The sequence below is a fragment of the Littorina saxatilis genome, unplaced genomic scaffold (genome assembly GCF_037325665.1).
Source record: "Littorina saxatilis isolate snail1 unplaced genomic scaffold, US_GU_Lsax_2.0 scaffold_260, whole genome shotgun sequence".
Taxonomy (NCBI): Eukaryota; Metazoa; Mollusca; class Gastropoda; order Littorinimorpha; family Littorinidae; genus Littorina; species Littorina saxatilis.
The window spans coordinates 32-20,084 of NW_027128892.1; the positions used below are offsets into that span (position 1 = coordinate 32).

The following is a 20,053-nucleotide window of genomic DNA, read 5'->3' on the forward strand; positions in this document are numbered from 1 at the left end:
TGGTTCTCAGACACGATCAAATAATGGATTCTCACACCTTTGCTCATGCAAAGTGTTCCCATTGGTTCTCCCCCCACCATCGAAGCAGTTTTCTGTCTCTTGTGGAATTCTTTCCCTTTATCAGAGGAGAACATGCGTTGATTCAATCAGACAACACCACAGTGGCGTTTTATCTCTACAAGCAGGGGGCCTCTCGCACCCTATCGCTGCCACATCGAGCATGCGAGATTCTGATGTGGTATTACCAACACGAGATCTTATTAGCAGCGAAGTACCTTCCTGGGATCCTCTATGACTTGGCTGACTCTCTAAGTCGGTAGGCCAAGAATGTCCACCCAGAATGGACTCTATCTCACCGCGCGCTTCTACGCCTTCGGGCGAATTTGGAGAAGCCGCTGATAGAATTGTTTGCCACTCGGTACTAGCGCCTTCTGCCGATTGTTCGTCTTCCCGTTCCGGGACCCCGAAGCATAGAAAATCAATACTACAGACTGCATGGAGACTGTGAGGAAGTCTTTGCGTCACTCAGGTGCTTCGGACGGTACTCTCGTATTGGTTCAGAAGGCTCACAGACAGTCTACAAGCTCTGTTTACACCTCACACTGGTCTGCATGGGTGACATGGTGTACAGATAATGGGATAAAAGCTACATCTCCTCGGTCAATGCAGGTGGCTAATCATTTGTCTTGGTTAGCTTTCCAAGGCAGGTCCCCATCATCTCTTAGGGTCAGGAGATCGGCGATTTCCTCCACTTTAAAACAGTTGGGTCACACTATTTCTCTGGGTGGAGTTATCTCAAGCGTGTTAAAGGGCGCTGCATTGGATTTTGTCAGGGCAAATAAGTCACCAGTCCCAGCATGGGATTTGTTTTTAGTTTTGGAGTTTTTGAGATCTCCGGATTTTGAACCCTTACATTTGGCAAGTCTGCATAATCTGACACGGAAAGCTCTGCTGCTCACTTTGCTTGCCACAGTTAGACGGAGCAGTGAGGTACACGCTCTCTCGGGTCTTCCCAAAAATACCTCAATCGAAGGTGACGGCTCTATCACTCTTCGTTTTAGGCCGGATTTCTTGGCAAAGAATCAAAAGCCGCACCACCCTTCTCCCTTAATCAGGATTCCGCCTTTGTCTACAATACTATCACCGGGAGACCCTGACATGTCAAATTGCCCAGTTAGAACACTCAGCAGCTATTTGTCTAGGTCTGCTCCGTTAAGATCAAAAGAGCAAAAACTCCTTTTTATCTCACTCAATACAGCAGAGACCTGTCACGGGTGACTTTAGCTAGGTGGATGTCTTAGCATATGACTGGTGGCATAAAGAAAAAAAAAGGGGGGGGGGGCAGTCTGTTCGCCTTATGTCGTCTGCACGAACTCATGATGCGAGAGCCTGGGCCTCATCTTGGCCGTACTCAAGTCAGGGAGACTGTCTGAAGTACTCGATTCAGCTTATTGGACGTCTGAAGACGTTTTTATAAACTTTTACTTGCGCGATATTGTAAGTACGAGACAAGATGGGACCAGCTCCTTGCCGGCTATGGTGGCCGCAGGACAGCTTCTCTCCAGATCATAGAGTAAGTTACCCACCACATTCATTAGCAATCTGCTATATGTGAGTCGGGATAAGATATGTAATTTAATACACAATTTTATTAGTAAATTTTGATTTGATTAATATACTTACCCGACTCACATCGTTTATACTCTCCCGCTTAGGATTTCCCTAAAAATGAACAGATCACTTCAGTGGGAGTGAGCTTTCAACATGGTGGCGGTTGAGTTTGTTTGTTTGTTTGTTTGCTTAACGCCCAGCCGACCACGAAGGGCCATATCAGGGCGGTGCTGCTTTGACATATAACGTGCGCCACACACAAGACGGCGGTTGAGTCACGCGTGATAGGTCACGTGACGGTATGACCCTGACTCTTGTATCACTTGGGTTATAGGTCAAGGCCGTTCTTTTTTAGGGGGTTACTTCCCCTTTGGGGTGAAGCGTAGTTCAGTGTCCTAGCACTTTAACTGAAGTTAATGCTATATGTGAGTCGGGTAAGTACATTAATCAAATCAAAATTTACTAATAAAATTTTGGATTTCCTACTATGAGTACTACGCTGGAATACTACAATGAATTTTCAAACGGCTACACTGGCTTCGTCTTTCTTGATTGAAAGGGGGTGTATTGTTGATATTTGTAGATAATAGACTGCATTTTAATGGTCAAATGGCGATTTTGGTATAAAAATGTAGACAAGGACCTTTAAGTGTAAACAGAATCAAATTATTTTGATGGAAGTAATAATACAGCTGCGCAATAATCACTCGCCTGCACACAACACAGGTAGATAAGAAATTAGGATTTGATTAAACTTTGGCATAAAAGCAGCCAGGCAGATTTCCGCTTTCACAATTTCAAGTCACCTCATTAACTGCAAAGCTCTGACTGTGCAGTTCAAACGAGTTTAGAAAGAGCGGTAGCAATAATTGCTTGAGAGAAACTTGTCACTAATGTTAATTAATATTCACTGTCTTAATTAATTCCCTGTGATGTGTTAGGCTGAGGTCCACCCGATTGGAACACCAACATCAGGCAGCATCAACAACGAGCCTGCTGGAGCCACACCAAACACAATGGAGGTAATTTGTTATTTTTATCCCGTAATTCTTATGGCAGGTAAAGGCGTTAACTCTTGATGTCCTGTAACGTTTTTTGCATGTCCCAGTGCAAATCCTATAAGGATTTGGGAAAAAGACAAAATTTGGGTGTGTTCAATAAAAAAATCATATTTTTATTGTTTATGGATGGATTTACTTGATATTTTTTTTGACCATTGGGGAATGAATGTACTTTTTGTGTGATAATTACTTGTCATAAAAATCTAATTAATTAATAATTTCAGGTAAAAAATAAATTATGAAATAAAATAAAATAAAACAAAAAGCAATGAAGGTGTTGTGTCTGTGTTTTATGTTGGTTGTCATGCACTGTTATCTTATGATTAAAAATAACACCAACTTTACTCTTGGGGAGGTAGTTATCACAGGTAAAATCCCAGGTAAAGTATCCACGTAAAATCCAATAGGGCATCCCGTTTTTGGCGAGCGTAACATTCAGTTTCATCCTTGATTTTCTCAATGAAAGCCAATGGAAACAGCTGGTAAAAATAGTTGACTGCTTCAGCATTGTATGGAAGAGGCTGTGTAGGGCCCACACTTTCTAGGAATGCATCTTCCTCCCACTGTTCGATGTTTCCACACCATTGTGCATTCTCGTCAATGTCATCATCTGCGGATGATTCGTCCGAACTTAGAGGTTCAAATTCACTCAAATCGGCTGTGTGTACGCTTGAAACCTCGGAAATTGATAGATCACTCTGTCCACTATCATCATCACCACCATCGAAGTCATTCTCCACATTTCTTGCCTCAAACCCGTGTCACTATCACTAGTCTCCATCTTGAATTTTGAAAGCTAACACAAAAAATCCGAACAAAATCCGTCCACAAAAATCGAAATCACATTCAAAAGTCATGGAAAAAATCCACCGGCTGCCATGACATGTGCGTTGAAGGACTAAAGCTGTTTTCCAATGCAGGAGAGCATCGCAAGGCTGGTAACTCTTGTTTAATGACACTAGCAGAGAACAAGCGGTATGGTGTGGTATAGGATGATAGGTAAGGAGCGGTATGGGGCGGTACAGGACGTCAAGAGTTAACATTGAAAATTAATGAGCTTGCATGTCTCCATAGCTCTTTATGTGTAAAAATGCGTGAACGCAAAGTGGGCAATCATAATTTTGATCACAGACCTATTTCGTGGCATCCATTTCTGCCGTGTCTGAATTAGATGCTGTCTGCGTTCATCTACGCTGCAACAATGTTGTACGTGTCATGGATAAGTAATCGGGCCGAAACTTTTGCCGAAGGTGACATTATTCCAAACAAATAGAAGTGGGAGTGGAACGAAAAAATTGGGGTGTCCGAGAGGGTGTCCGAGTGTTTTCGGAAAGTGGAATTTGGTCAGTTTTTTTGCTGTGTAAAATTCATGAAGCATACTCCCAGAATACGCCAGGTTGCACAGATTTTAATCTAGATTTAACTAAAAAAGCTCCCCCTAACCCCCTTAATTTTCAGAGAGTTTTCTTTAAATCTATTCCCTGATGCCTGACTTAGTTTTCATAGTTTTGCTGCATTAATGTGCAGGTGCCCAACAGTCAGGAGGAGCACATTGTGTCGACAGAACCAGAAGTGAGCTCTAGTGGAGAAGCTGGACATGACCTCACACCAGACAGTGGTTGTGAACAGGTGACTCATCTCTGTGTTGTGTGTGTTGACGGTGGCAATGGCTTATTTAATTTTGAGTACCTTATTTTCAGGACTACAAGGTGCTTTGTTGTAAAAAGCACAACCCCTACTTTAATTTAAAGGTTAAGATGAGAAAAATTCAGTCAGTAGGCGCTTCCGGTGTATTGGGCGCAAGCTAAAGGAAGTATACAGAGTGGCAATACTATGTTCATCACAGATGTGCGGAGAGATTAAAGCCACTGCACTCTAATAGCTGATTGGCCTTGTGACCTTTGGTCAATTACCAATATTTTCAGCTGAGATGCCTGTCCTAGCTAATTGTTCACAGACACTGACCTTCTGACCTCGGGTCAATGATCCACTTTTTAACTATGGTGCAGACGCCTTTGATGTCTGAGAGAGGAAACTTTGCCGAGGTCATAGTAGCAGAAACATGCATTAGATTACATATTCTTACCGCAATTCTCATAAATGCATTGACTTCGATCTCACATGCTAGATGTCGAAACACTACTCAAATTACCTGCCCTTGTAAGGGTGGTAACCAAGCAAAAAAAACAGACGCCATAGCCGTTGCTATGACCTGACCTCACTTGGTTACCCATAATACCCCGCGCGCCACGTGAGCGCCGGCATCCGGAATAATCATTCTCGACTTTTGACGACCCATGTCAGACGTGTCAGATTTCGTCTGCTCACTCGGCCTTTGCATGCCCGCCTGTCTTTGGGACTAGCCGGTCTTGTGGGGGCCTTACCTGTTCGCCAGTCTTTGGTGAGATTTTTCCTTGTTGTTTTGATTGAATTGTTGTTAGCTGCTTGTTTACAGACACCTTCAGAAATTTCTTTTTCTGGGTGACTGTTTTCGACCATTTGTTTTCAAGATGGCCGATAGCAAGCAAAAGCTTAGTGCGAGGCAGGAGGGGGAAAAGGCTCTGATAGCCCTATGAAAAAACCTAAGAGTAAGAGCAAACCCAAGAAAGATGTTGAGTTGCCTGCCATGCGGGTTGATGACCCGTCGAATAGTACTTCATTTTTAGTACCTATTCCAACAGAGAAGGTTTCGATTTCTCCTCAGCCCGCATCTTCTACTAAGGACAATCAGCCTGGGCCTTCTGCCTTAGGTGCTCTGAAAGATGAATTGTTTGATTTTATTTCCAAGCAGTTTGTGTCACATTCAGTGGTTCCGGCTCTTCCGCCTACCGTGGGGGACTCTTCCTCACTGGCGAGACTGCGACCTTCGGCCTCTGCGACGTCGGCTGACGTTATCTTTGGCCGCCCTGCTGCTTCAAGCTTCGCACTGGACTAGTGCACCTGGCCAGTTCGGTTCAGCCCTTTCTGCCTCTGGTAGTACTGGTGTTGTTCGCGAGCACTCTCTCCCTCGTAGCTGAGTCGGACATGCAGCCCCTTACCTTCGGGAAGGGGGATTGGGGGGGCATGGTAAGTGTGCTCTTATGGGTTCGCGTGGTGAGGATCAGTTTGCTGACAGACCCAGGGAGGGGTTACAACCTGAGCACAGCCAGTCTATGGGCTCCCGCCCTCCTGGCATTTCTTTCGCTCATTCACAGCCGGGGTGGGATGTAAGGCTACGTTACATACCCCCACTCTGCCACATTTGTCTCCGGGCTGGATCGGGTGGGGGCTGTCAGACTGCCGTCTCAGTCTAGAGCGTTACCGCCTTACCAGCGGGAATTGTCCTCGGCCAGCAACCGCCCCCCCTTGGGGTGGGTGAGCGGTGGGGCTACAGGACGTCAGCAGGTGGACGGGTGGGGCGCGGCCGTTTACGGTTACGTCTCTCACCCTGTCTTTCCCCTCTCCGGGGGAGTTTTCTGCTGCGACAAGCCACCTCCCTCCCCACTTGGGGTGCGGCGTGGCTCAAACCCGTCAGACCGGTTCTCTGCACTGGGACGATTCTCTCGCACAGCGGGCGGGGTATGGCGGGCCGCGCTCGGCTTTGTCTTGTACCCCCGTTCACCCTCCTTCTCGGCAGGGCGCTGTGCCAGCTACCCATCCCTCTCTCCCCTCGGGGCAGGTGAGCGGTGGGGGTTGGCAGGCAGAGACTGATCACGCTTTCCCCTCTCACTCGGGTCAGTGGGATCAACAGGAGTTTCAGTGCGCTGACTCCCCCGTCTCCCCGCCTTTGTGTTTTGACACAGCGGCTGGTGGGGATTCGGACTCCTCGGTGGAGGAGGAAGAGTGTGTAGCGCTGCCTTCTGCTTTTAGGCTCGCTATACAAAAAGCGGATGCTGTTGCAGCTAAATATTTCCCGGAAGGGGTGGCGGATTCAGAGCAGGGTGGCTCTCTTCCCCCCTCTGCCGCGGATGACTTTCGGCCTACGCTGGCTGACTCGCAATCTTTCCTCAGCCTACACCTTTCCCGCTGCTTCATGCGCATGGTCCTGCTCCTCCTTCTGCTAGCCAGTGGCTGGCTTCTGGTTCTCAGGCCACTTCGTTCTCACCTTCAGTGCAGAAGAAGATGGATTGGAATGTCGAGTCTCGGAATCTGATCCAGACTTTTTCGTTGCCAAGGGCTAGTTTTCCCGTTCCGCCTGAACGTTGCCGGGCTGTTGCTGGCTCCATGGGTGTTTACCATGGTGGTCAGGCAGTTGTGTGTTCTGATCAGACAGAGAGGTATCCGTCTACGGAGGTACCTCGACGACTGGTTGATCTTGAATCAGAGTCAATCAGCTTGCCAACACAGATCGTGTAACGGTGTTGAACCAGGCTCTTTCCCTGGGGTTCTCAGTAAACCAGGCAAAATCAGAGCTGACCCCATCCCAGAGGTTTATTTACCTCGGCATGTTGTTCGACACGGTCTCTTGGACGGTTCGTTCTACACAGGAGAGAATAGAGAGGCTTCGAGCAGGCTCTCATCTCTGCCATGCTGGCAAGACAGCAGACATCTGTGAGGGTCTCAGCCTCGATCCTCGGTCAGATGGAATCGATGGCCATGTTGGTCCCTTTAGGGAGGGTTTTCAAGAGACCTTTTCAGGCTTCCCTCAAGTCTCTTTGGGACCCGACCTCACAGGATTGGGACAAGAGTGTCCCCCTCCAGGGTTGGTTCAGTCACACGACAAGTCGGTGGCTGGATTCCGATTGGATCGCTCAGGGGGTTCCCATAGCTCTGCCCCCTCCGGACTTAGACCTCTTCACAGATGCGTATCTGTCCGGATGGGGAGCCCACATCGGCAATCACAGTCTCGGGGCTGTGGACGCCGACACAACTCCTTTGGCATATCAATCGCCTGGAGTGGCTCTCAGTCTGCAAGCATTTCTCTCTCTCGTCATAGGCAGGCATGTCCGGTTGCATATGGACAATACCACTGTTGCTGCCTATGTCAACAAACAGGGAGGAGCACGTTCTCGCTCCCTGTCAGACAGAGCTTGCGAGATTCTGATTTGGTGCCACTCACAGCAAGTCAACATCTCAGCGAAATATCTCCCCGGCAGGCTCAATACTCTGGCCGACTCGCTCAGCAGGACCTCTCAGGTGTTGCACACGGAATGGACCATCACACACGGGGCTCTTCAGCGCCTGTGGGTTCAGGTGGAAAAGCCGATGATCGACCTCTTTGCCACCAGGTTCTCCAAGAGGCTGCCGATTTTTGTGTCCCCCTTGCCGGACACAGAGGCGTGGCAAAGCAACGCCATGGAGATCTCGTGGGCAGGCCTGCAGGCCTACGCTTTCCCCCCCTTTCCTCTGCTCAGCAGAGTGGTGCGGAAAGCCGAGCTGGAACGACCGACTCTTCTGCTGATAGCTCCCATGTGGCCAGCGCAGCATTGGTTCCCAGACTTTCTGCCTCTGGCCAAAGGACCTCCCATTCCTCTAAATCTCGTGAGGGGCGATCTAGTTCAACCAAGAACAGGCATCCCGCACGACGCCCCACAGGCCCTCTGCCTACACGGCTGGAGGTTATGAGGACAGCGTTACAGAACTCGGGTGCTTCGGATCTGACGCTGGACTTGGTGCAGAGAGCACATAGGTCCTCCACTTCCTCAGTGTATGCCTCCCGTTGGTCTTCTTGGGCCAAGTGGTGTATAGAGCATGGGGTCAACGCCTTAGCGCCCCGCTCAAACCAGGTGGCTAATCACCTCTCCTTATCGGCCCAGGGCAGCTCGGCCTCTTCTCTGAGGGTCAGGCGTTCGGCGATCTCCGCTACCTTGAAACAAATTGGCCGCTCTATTGATGTTCATGGTGTGATCGCGGGCGTGATCAAAGGGGCCTTCGTACCCCTGTCCCTGCTTGGGATTTGTTTCTGGATTTGGAATTTTTGCGTTCTTCTGCATTCGAGCCCTTACAGGCTTCCAGTTTGCTTAACTTAACGCGTGAGACTTTGTTCCTCTTACTCCTGGCCACAGCCCGTAGGGGCAGTGAGATCCATGCTCTCTCGGGGTTACCGGAGGATGTAGCCTTTGAACGTAATGGTTCTGTGTCACTGCATTTTCGGCCTGATTTCCTTGCCAAGAATCAGAAACCTGGTCAATCTCCTCCGGTGATTCGAGTCCCTCCTCTCGGGACGATTTTTGCTCTGGGAGATCCGGATTTATCTAACTGTCCGGTTTGAGCCTTAAAATCCTACCTAGCTCGCACTAAGTCAATTAGAGCTAAGAGCCAAAAGCTCCTGTTCTTATCTCTTAACACTAAACGTGAAAAAGACATCTCTAAATTGACTCTCACAAGATGGGTTGCGACTCTCATATGACAGGCCTATGAGTGGTGGCTTGTTGAAAAAAGGGGGGGGAGGGGGGCGTTCAGTCCTCCCTCTGTCCTCTACACGGGTTCACGAGTCCAGAGCCTGGGCTTCTTCTCTCGCTGTGTTGCGTTCTGGTCGCCTAGGCGAGGTTATGCAAACAGCTTATTGGAGGTCTGATGACGTGTTCATTAATTTTTACCTCCGGGACATCTCGACTTGACGGGGCCAGTTCTTTGCCCGCGTTAGTCGCAGCAGGACAGGTTCTTTCAAGGACATAAGTAAGTTCCCTCCGCCTTAAGAAGGAATCTGCATTTGTGAGAATTGCGGTAAGAATATGTTATTTAATGAAAATTATTTGATTTGATTAATATACTTACCCAATTCTCATAGTTAATACCCTCCCATCCATCCCCGCTACTTAATTTCCTAAGGGTTTTTGAGAAGTCTTGAATGATTATTCCTGATGCCGGCGCTCACGTGGTGCGTGGAGGGTTATGGGTAACCAAGTAGGTTCAAGGCATAGCAACGGCTATGGCGTCTGTTTTTTAGCTTGGTTACCACCCTTACAAGGGCAGGTAATTTGAGTAGTGTTTCGACATCTAGCATCTGAGATTGATGTCAATGCATTTATGAAAATTGGGTAAGTATATTAATAAAATGAAAATGTATTATTGAAATTTTCGATTTAACTTCAGAGGGAGCTGTTATGTTTTTTTGTATAGCAATGCCAATGTGAGTACATTTGTTTAATTATGACAACAATATAAAGGGCGCAAATGTCAAATATGAGGACAAAAGTTGTTTTGTAGTCCTGAAAGTACGGTATAGTGGTTTTGTATATGATAAGGCTCTCTGGTGGATCCTGGGTCCTGCATGCATGTACAGAGGTTATTATTTGGATTTGAACCAAAATCTTTTGTTTGTTTACAGCTAAATTCATTCCTTTTGAAATCCTTTAACATCCAAACTGTACCTATGTTCTGCTGACAAACGACATGTTTGCAAACAGTTTCCCCAATTTGTGTACACAATTTTGAGTGTATGTGTCCGTGTCTATGGAGATTCATGCATTTTCGCTTGATATGATGCCTGTGTGTGTGTGTGTGTGTGTTTTGTGTGTGGGTATGTGCATATTTGTGTGTGAGTGTGTGTAACAGACAGCTTGCTTGAATAACATCTGGATGTGTTGCTTACTTGATTTTAACTTTTTTTTCAGGAGACTGAAGCCAAACGAGAACTCCGAAAAAGCTACCAGGATCTTGCAAGTCTCGACATGCAAGCCAAACTTGATGAAATTAATCAACTGAAGCAAAAAGTGCAGGTAAGAGAATCGTTTTCTGGAAATAACGTTACTCTATCCTGAATTTTAAGCAGTGTTACAAGCCCCTTTATTTTACAGACTTTTCAAAGAAAGTACATGTACTACGCTACCCATCGGCTTTGACCTGCGACTGGGAGGAACCACTATAACTCTGATGTGAATGTTATGTAGTGTGCGCTCAAATTGATATCCTTTTTGACTCACATGCGAAGCAAAAGTGAGTCTATGTACTCACCCGAGTCGTCCGTCCGTCCGTCCGTTGGGACCATACTAATAAAAATACGGTGGGTAAAATTGGCGCCCCCATTTTTTCAGCAAACGCCACCCAAGGCCGCTTTGGACGGGTAGAAATTCTGTACTTTCCAAGTCTATTTGTGTGTGGTTGTTCAAAACTATGGATAAAGCTCGCGCGAGAAGATTACGTCACGGTCAAAAGTCTTTGACGTCAATTAATGCATCATGACGTCATGCCTCCCTGTAGTCTTTTTCTCTCGCGCGGTGTGTGTGTGTGTGTGTGTGTGTGTGTGTTCTTTTTGTGCACATGTGTTAGTGTGTGTGTGTGTGTGTGTGTGTGTGTTCATTTTGTGCACATGTGTTAGTGTTAGGGTGTGTGTGTGTGTGTGTGTGTGTGTGTGCGTGCATGAGTCTGTACTCGTGTGTGTGTGTGTGTGCGCGTGTGTGTGTGTGTGTGTGTGTGTAAGAAAGACTGAGAGAGAGGGAGAAAGAGTGTGTGTGTGTGTGGGAATGTGTGTGTGCATAAGTTTGTGTGTATGTTTGTGTGTGTATGAGTGTGTATATGTGTTTGTTTGTAAAGGTGTGTGTGTCCGTCTGTCTATGTGCGTATTTGTTTGTTTGCTTAACGCCCAGCCGACCACGAAGGGCCATAATTATCAGGGCGGTGCTGCTTTGAGATATAACGTGCGCCACACACACAAGGCAGAAGTCACAGCACAGGCTTCATGTCTCACTCAGTCACATTATTCTGACACCGGACCAACCAGTCCTAGCATGCACTAACCCCATAATGCCAGACGCCAGGCGGAGCAGCCACAAGATTGCCAATTTTAAAGTCTTAGGTATGATCCGGCCTGGGTTCTAACCCACGACCTCCCGATCACGGAGCGGACGCCTTACCACTAGGCCAACCGTGTATGTGCGTATTACGTGTGTGTTTTGTGTGTATGAGATTTGTGTGAGTCAATGTGTGTGTGTGTGTGTGTGTGTGTGTGTGTGTGTGTGTGTGTGTGTGTGTGTGTGTGTGTGTGTCTGTTTGTATAAGAGAGAAAGAGAGAGAGAAAGAGAGAGAGTGGGTGGGTGGGAGTGTGTTTGTGCGTGTGCGTAAGTGTATGTGTGTGTGTATGTGTGTTTGTTTGTAACGGTGTGTATGTCCGTCTGTCTATATGTGCGTATGGGTGTGTGTTTTGTGTGTTTGAAGTGTGTGTGAGAGAGAGTGAGTGCGTGTGATCGTGAGTGAGTGTGTATTTGTGTACGTGTGTAACTTGAGGTGTGTGTGTGTGTGTGTGTGTGTGTGTGTGTGTGTGTGTGTTTTTGAGAGAGAGAGAGAGAGAGTCAGAGAGAGAGAGAGAGAGAGAGGTTTGTCTTTCGCTGGGGTATGCAGTGCCTTGGCGTTGCACATCTACTTAATTTTTGTTAATTTTGTTTAGGTACCATTTATCAGTCAAAATGTTTGAAAATAGGGCAAGGTATCAATCATAGAGTATAGTTAATAATAATAATAAAGATAGCTTATATAGCGCCGCTTCACAAATTTAACTATGCTCTTAGCGCTGTACATCGAGATATAACAATTTCAATAATATAAATACAAATAGTTTACTGCTATATGGGTATATTGTTGTTAAACAAAATTGAAGTAAATGTGAAGAATATCTTTACATATATACATGAATGAGTTCCTTTTTACACTCTAATTATTTTATAAACAGAGCTTTAGAATTTTGCATGCTGTTTGGTCTCGTAATTATCTGGATCCTTACAGAAGAAAATGACTGAAATCAGTAAAGAACTCATTTTTTGTTCGTTTCATATATTTATTTTCATATTTAATATTATATGATTATTTGACTTATCACACTTTATAGACTAATGGATATTTCCACTTGCCTGTCTGTAAGGATCCAGATAAAAAGCATATCAATCATAGAAAAAAAAGTGTGAAAAGTGAGTGTGTGTGAAAATATTGTGTCAAAACGAACTCCATATTTTGTGTTACTAAAAATAGCATAGAAAACTACTATCTATGATTGATGTCTTGCCCAATTTTCAAACATTTTGACTGACTGATAAATGGCAGCTAAACTAAAATACAAAAAAATACACCCTCCGCTAGTTGGCACTCCAGGCCTCTTAAGCTGTGAGTGCATTAAAAAACCATTAAATTACATATTCTTACTCCGAATCACATATAAGCATAATGACACAGTCTGAGATGCTACGGGTCTGAAATACGCTACCCGTCCAGGGAAGCAACCCCACAAAAAAGTGCTGCAGTAGTGCGTGTGTAAGGACGCTATTCCATAGGGGTTATCTCCCCTCTGGCATGTGTGACGTCACTACCGCTCCACAGCACGTGGGTAGTCATACGACTTTTTCAGCTAGAAGCTCACGATTGCAAAATTTTTTGCTCTGATGTGGCCGCTCAGGCTTGGCATGGTTCCCACCGGTCTCCACCCGTCAACTGCTTGCCTTCTACCAGCTAGTTGGTGAGATCTTTCTATTTTGGCTTGTAATTTTGTCCTGGCTACTGTTATTTTACGTCAGTTCGGATAACTGTGTATTTTTCAGTAGCATTGTTTTTGCCGCCATCTTTGGTTTGTGAGTATGGCTGACATTATGACAAAGCTAAACGCGGCGCAAAAGCGGAGGTCAAGGGTAAAGGCACTCCCTAGCCTTCTTCTAAGAAATTACCGGAGGTTTTTGTTTCAGACATTAATAACATGTCTTTTTCAGTCCCAATTTCTTCGCCAAATGAACTTAGCAACCCCATTGGGATTCCGTCTATTTTGCCCTCTGCTTCCCCACAGGAGTACAGTGCTCTCGTGGCGAATTTGCTTAGTACTATCATTCCAGAGATTTGCAACTTTGTTCTTGCTTAGAGGCATTGTTGTTACGTTGTTGTTGTTTCAGACGTTGTTAATAACACGTCTTTTTCAGTCCCAATTTTTTTCGCCAAATGAACTTAGCGTCCATTTTGGGACTTCGTTTGTTTTGCCCTCTACTTCCCCACCGGAGTCCAGTGCTCTTGTGGCGAATTTGCTTAGTTCTCTGACGGGCGCAGTCGCAAGACATCGGCCTCCTAATCGGGAGGTCGTGAGTTCGAATCCCAGTCGCTGCCGCCTGGTGGGTTAAGAGTGGAGATTTTTCCGATCTCCCAGGTCAACTTATGTGCAGACCTGCTAGTGACTTAACCCCCTTCGTGTGTACACGCAAGCACAAGACCAAGTGCGCACGGAAAAGATCCTGTAATCCATGTCAGAGTTTGGTGGGTTATGGAAACACGAAAATACTCAGCATGCCTACTCAACGAAAGCGGAGTGAGCTGACTATGCTCTCAGAGTATAGTGTGGGGAACCCAAATGGGCAAACGAGCTCACACGTAACCAGAAAATTCTGGAACGCTGAAGAAGAAGAAGAAGAAGCTTAGTTCTCTCATTCCAGAGATTCACAATCTTGTTCAAGCCGAGATGCAGAGGGCGACGCCGTCTTCCAGCTCCACTCTTTCCCCTGCTGTTGGGGATAGGAGTTCTCTAGCGTCTTTGAAGGTGCCGTCGGCTACGTTTACCAGGGTTTCTTCCCCCGGTGCTCCGTCTTTTTCCTGTGGTTCCGCCTTTGCTGCCAGCATTTCCGGTTCCTCAAACCTGTCTGAACGTACTCGTGATACAATAAGACACTCTCTTCCGAGAGAAAGGTTATTCTACCTGGCAGCGGGTTACCTATCCGGTTCCGACCGGAAATTTTGGTTCCTCTCACTGACGGTTACCGTACTTTCCGGGTGACAAGGCGCTACAGCGCATAAGGCGCACCCCCTTCTTTTAAAAAAAAATTGTAATCCAGTCACCCATTGGGCGCAGGGGGCCGATAGGGCGCACCAAAATTGAAAAAGTATACCCGTAACAAACGGTCGAAGAAAGAAAATAAGCCACACATTAAAAGAAGAATACAGAGTGGAAATATGTGTGCTCTGTGTGTGCGGCGAGATCAAAGGCAGGTCCATTGTGATAGCTGGGTTGCCTTGTACTCAGTGACCGAGTTTAACCTATGGGGCGGTCTTCTTTGATGTCTGAGAGAGTGATGTTTCTGTGTGTGCGGCGAGATCAAAGGCAGGTCCATTGTGATAGCTGGGTTGCCTTGTACTCAGTGACCGAGTTTAACCTATGGGGCGGTCTGTTTGACTGGTACTCAGGCGGTCTCTTTGATTTTTTTCGTATTTCATACACGGATTAGGTGCTTCGTTATACAAGACGCAGGGGTCCTGATTTGGCCTATTATGGTCCGCTGGACCCGAAAAGCAACAGCTAACTAACTATACAAGACGCAGGGGTCAAACTCGAGGAAAAAAGTCACCCCTTATGACCCGGAAAGTACGGTACTTGTGTACCTCAGGGAGTTTGGAACAACGGCTGGCCTACGGGCATCCAGGCTTTCAGCCTCAGCCTGTGTCGACTAATGCACTCTCGGTTCCTGTGGCTTCGGATTTTGACTCTTCCTCCCTTCACCCTCAGCCTAGGCATGAGGTGAGGCAGGACGACTTCCGTTCGGTCGGGTTTCCGTCTTACGGTTATCCCGATCACCCTTCTGCCACAGGCAACTATGACTACGGTCTTTGCCCGTCTGTCTCCGCGTCTGACTCTCAGTCTTTCGTCGGTGAGCAGACGCGTTCAGGATTTTCGGCCAAACTCAAGGAGGCACTTGAACTGGCTGCGAAAGTAACATCCAGATATTTCCTGAGGGCACATCGTCTTTGGAGGCTTCCGGCAGGTTGGCTTCCCGGTTTCCGGTTATGCCGACCAGCCTTTTTTGATTTAGGCAACTATGACTATGGTCTTTGCCTGTCTGTTTCGGCTTTTGATATGCAGACTGGCCTATGGGCACTACGGCTTCCAGCCGTTTTCCACGCAGCACCAGTCACACCAGGCTTCGGCCACCGTGACTTCCGCACTTTTGATTGCTGACACACAACCGGAAGTCGCTGCATCCTTGTACCGTCTCCCTCTGCTTACGCATGGACCGGTAGAGGATAACTTGCGGTCAGTTGGGTTTCCGGTTTCTGGTTCCGCCGACCACACCGTTGTGTCAGGCTCCGCTGATTACGGACACGTCCCGTCCTATCACGCGGCCTTTCCGGCCCCTTCTCAGGGTGTTAGTGACTCTGTCTTGGATTTGACTTCGAGTCAACTGCCGCTGAACAGACGCGTCTCTCACTTCCGGCCTTCCGGCTGCTACCTCCTACCATCTTCGCCTGCTGAGGCACGAAGTGGTAGAGGACAACTTCTGGTCGGGTGGTTTCTGGTTTCCAGTTCCTCCGACCGTCTCTTTTTATCAGGAAACAATGTTTATGGACATTTTTTCATCCCATTATTCGTCGTTTCCCGTCGCTACACAGGATTACAACAAATCGGTATCAGCATTCGACTTAGGTTCTAACGCAGATGAACAGACTCACAAATCTGAAGTAGCAAGAAGGTCATACACGACAGCTGTCGGCTAATGGGTACACACCTTTTTTTCCGGTCTCACAACGGAATCTGCTCGGACTTTCTTTTAACTTCTTCCGCCTTGGCAAGAAGTATTCAAAGTCAGTTTGAGACCAACATGACTGCCGGTTTCCGGCACCCTTGGTCAAACATACTCGACGGGTAACGACGTTCAAGGTCACAGCCATGTTCATTCATCGGTGTTTCCTGTCGCAACCCATGAGTACAATGAGTCTTTGTCTTCGTTAGACACGGACTCTAACACAGAAAAGCAGAACTGCGTCACACTTCCAGCCAAGCTTGGGCAAGCACTCGAAGCAGGTCATGCACCAGCAGCAGCCTACCCTTGGCTAACCGAATCGGAACAGGCCGTGATTCACAGCTACGGTTCATAGGAAGTTGAGCGTTCCCAAAGGTTCAAGGAACTTCAGGAACGCTTATGCTCTATCAAGAGTTTTTTCCCACCGAGAAGGACTCTGGTATGATGTACTCAGGCGTCACTCTCGCTTACCGTGAGGAAATAGGTCGCGCCTCTCTAGAGCTGACTTCTATCTCCTAGACCCTTTCGGGGCTCACACCATCCCAAGGATTCACATACCTTGGCATGATTTTCTTGTGGTCACCTGGAGAGTTCGTCCTCCTCAGTAACGAGTGGAAAACCTCAGGCACTGTTCGTTCCATGTCGACACTACAGCAAGCGCCCACTAGGACTCTTGGTTCCATCCCAGGTCAATTGGAATCCAGGGCTACACTAACTTTTCCCGCTAGCACTTAAGCCGCTCACGGATTCACCCTCTCAAGACTGAATCAAGCCTATTCCAATTCAGAGCTGGTTTCAACACATGACAAGTCAGTGGTTGGAACCGAACTGGATACCTCAGGGTTTCCCTATAGCTACACCCTCCTGACACAGACCCCTTCACGGCCGTCTCTTTCCATGTCCTGAGCATCGGTCTTGGCCGACCACGGAAGTTAAGCAACTTCGAGCTTGGTTAGTACTAGGATGGGTGACTGCTTGGGAAACACCTAGCGCAGCGATTTCCGTTACGCAATTAACCAGCCGGTTATGTACAGCGTGCAAAACATACACGGCGCCCGCGAGAGAACCGCAGTTTTAAGCGGTACTCCTGTTAGCGCGATCACCACGGGCCGTCCCATTAACAGGTTTTTCTGAACGTCGCAGTTTCTCAGCGCACGCGGCAAGAAGATATCTTCCTCGACGTGGCAGCATTTTCGTGCTCGCAGGTTTTCTAATCAGCGAATCTCGGTCCATCTTATATGAGAGGACGCGTATTCGTCGAAACTGGAAGTTATTTCCTTAGGTTTCGGTTTTAAGACATTTTCTACGATTCTTCCATGTAGAAGTCTAGAAAATGCCAGAATTAGGCTTGACATTTTCTCCTGCCTCTAGCCAGCGAACAAGAGACACGTCTTCTTGTTTCCGGTTCATTACAAACAATTTAGCAGCTACCTCATGGAGACTATGGTACTGTGGCTAAAATACTCAAGCTCAACTCCATCAGTGCTCCACTCCCCGGAGGGTTACTCCTGGTCGGCTGGAACTCCCTTCGTTCGATCCGAAAGGTAGACGCACAGGTTTTAGTTCGTTGTTCACACTGATACTAGCTTCACTACTCTCGTTTTCTATTGAAGACAAGGTTCTTCTTCTTTTGAACTTTCACAGCTCTCTTTTTAGAGTTATGACTGTCTTCCTGGATTCGCTGATTGCAAGGGGGGGGGGGGGGGGCAGTCAGCCCTTCCTCCAGCACCTGCAAGAGTGCACGAGTCTAGAACTTGGGCATCGCCTCTAGCAGTCCTCAGTTCAGGAGGACTCTATGATGGAAGGCAGATGACGTTTCATCAATTTTGAGAAACGTCGTCGGAACTAGACAGGACATTCCCCGTTCTACACCCGCCTTGTGACAAGCAGGAGCGGGTCAAATCCACTTCAGAGTATATTTATAGGTTCCCACCGCCTTGTTGAAGCTATCTGCTTATATGTGATTCGGAGTAAGAATATGTAATTTAATCGAAAATGTTAATGATAAATTTTCATTTGATTAATATACTTACCCGAATCACATAGTGAATTCCCTTCCACCAACCCCGCATTATAGCTTCTATGTATTCTATAAAGTCGTATGACTTGCCACAAGCTGTGGAGCGGTAGTGACGTCACACATGCCAGAGGGGAGATAACCCCTATGGACTGGCGTCCTAACCGACGCACTAGTGCAGCACTTTTTTGTGGGGTTGCTTCCCTTTGACGGGTAACGTATTTCAGACCTGTAGCATCTCAGACTGTGTCAAGGCTTATATGTGATTTGGGTAAGTACCGTATTTGACGGACTACAAGCCGCGACTTAAAAAAAAAAAAAATCGCATTGCGGCTTATAAAAAGATGCGGCTAAAACGTTACCTAAACTTGAATAGCATTCACCTAATGGAAGTCGCAGCAGATTTTCATTTCGCTCAATTAGCGATTACCGGTACTTTATTAGCTCTCTACTCAAGACTCGGCGCCTTTCTCTTTCTTTCGCGAATCTTCGTTTGTCAACAAGTCGTCGTGACAAGATAGCGTACAGAGAAAGACCGGATGTATCAGGATCTCGCGCATGCGAGATTTTGTTTTTTTGTGTCTCTCGATAGTTGGAGGAGCGAGAGCCGCCATGTGTTTTCGTCTGCTCGAAATGTGCGCAAAAGTCGTAAATCATCCCCAAAAAGCTTATTCTGGGCGGGACTACATGTGTGTGTTGGTTACAAATTGTGTGTGTGATATTTTTCTTCAAACTTTTTCACTTTTCTTCTTTGTTTCACTTGTTTATTCTCGGAGCCGATTTTGCCAAATACCGTACTTTCGTTTGCCTGGTTGTTTTGATTGATTGACACGATCTGATTATATTTTTTTCGATGGCGGCTAATATAGTGACGCGGTTTATACGTGGCTCGTCCCAATTTTTTTGTTAAAGTCGGGGGTGCGGCTTATAAAACGGTGCGTCTTGTTATCCGTCAAATACGGTATAATAATCAAATGAAAATTTATTATTAAAATTTTCGGTTAACCACACTCATTTGGAATACTTCCTGACAATTCATTATAAAGACATATTTCTGTACTGATAGAGAGACAGAGAGAGAGAGAGAGAGGGCGAGAGAGAGAAAGAGAGAGAGAGAGAGAGAGAGAGAGAAAGAGAGAGAGAGAAAGACAGAGAGAAAGAGAGAGAGAGAGAGAGAGAGAGAGAGAGAGAGAGAGAGAGAGAGAGAGAGAGGGAAGGAAAGAGGGAAGGAGAGAGAGTGAAAGGGGAGGGGGGGGGGGGGGGGGGGTCAGGGGGGGTAATGATGGTAAAGGTAACATTTACAATTGTTTTTATTGACTCACATGCGAAGCAAAAGTGAGTCTATGTACTCACCCGAGTCGTCCGTCCGTCCGTCCGGAAAACTTTAACGTTGGATATTTCTTGGACACTATTCAGTCTATCAGTACCAAATTTGGCAAGATGGTGTATGATGACAAGGCCCCAAAAAACATACATAGCATCTTGACTTTGCTTCAAGGTCAAGGTCGCAGGGGCCATAAATGTTGCCTAAAAAACAGCTATTTTTCACATTTTCTCTGAAGTTTTTGAGATTCAATACCTCACTTATATATGATATATAGGGCAAAGTAAGCCCCATCTTTTGATACCAGTTTGGTTTACCTTGCTTCAAGGTCAAGGTCACAGGAGCTCTTCAAAGTTGGATTGTATACATATTTTGAAGTGACCTTGACCCTGAACTATGGAAGATAACTGTTTCAAACTTAAAAATTATGTGGGGCACATGTTATGCTTTCATCATGAGACACATTTGGTCACATATGATCAAAGTCAAGGTCACTTTGACCCTTATGAAATGTGACCAAAATAAGGTAGTGAACCACTAAAAGTGACCATATCTCATGGTAGAAAGAGCCAATAAGCACCGTTGTACTTCCTATGTCTTGAATTAACAGCTCTGTGTTGCATGACCTTGGATGACCTTGACCTTG

The 20,053-nt window shown here is 46.6% G+C and overlaps 1 protein-coding gene across 1 annotated transcript in view; it reads left to right on the forward strand.

Moving 5' to 3' along the window:
• Window positions 1–1,513: 1,513 nt before the first annotated feature.
• LOC138957209 (polyamine-modulated factor 1-binding protein 1-like) overlaps window positions 1,514–20,053 on the forward strand; it is a 63,072-nt gene continuing 44,532 nt past the window's right edge. The window contains exons 1-4 of the mRNA XM_070328361.1: window positions 1,514–1,573; window positions 2,553–2,633; window positions 4,200–4,301; window positions 10,208–10,312. Coding sequence (XP_070184462.1) covers window positions 1,514–1,573; window positions 2,553–2,633; window positions 4,200–4,301; window positions 10,208–10,312 — 348 coding nt within the window. The remainder of the gene's footprint in view (window positions 1,574–2,552; window positions 2,634–4,199; window positions 4,302–10,207; window positions 10,313–20,053) is intronic.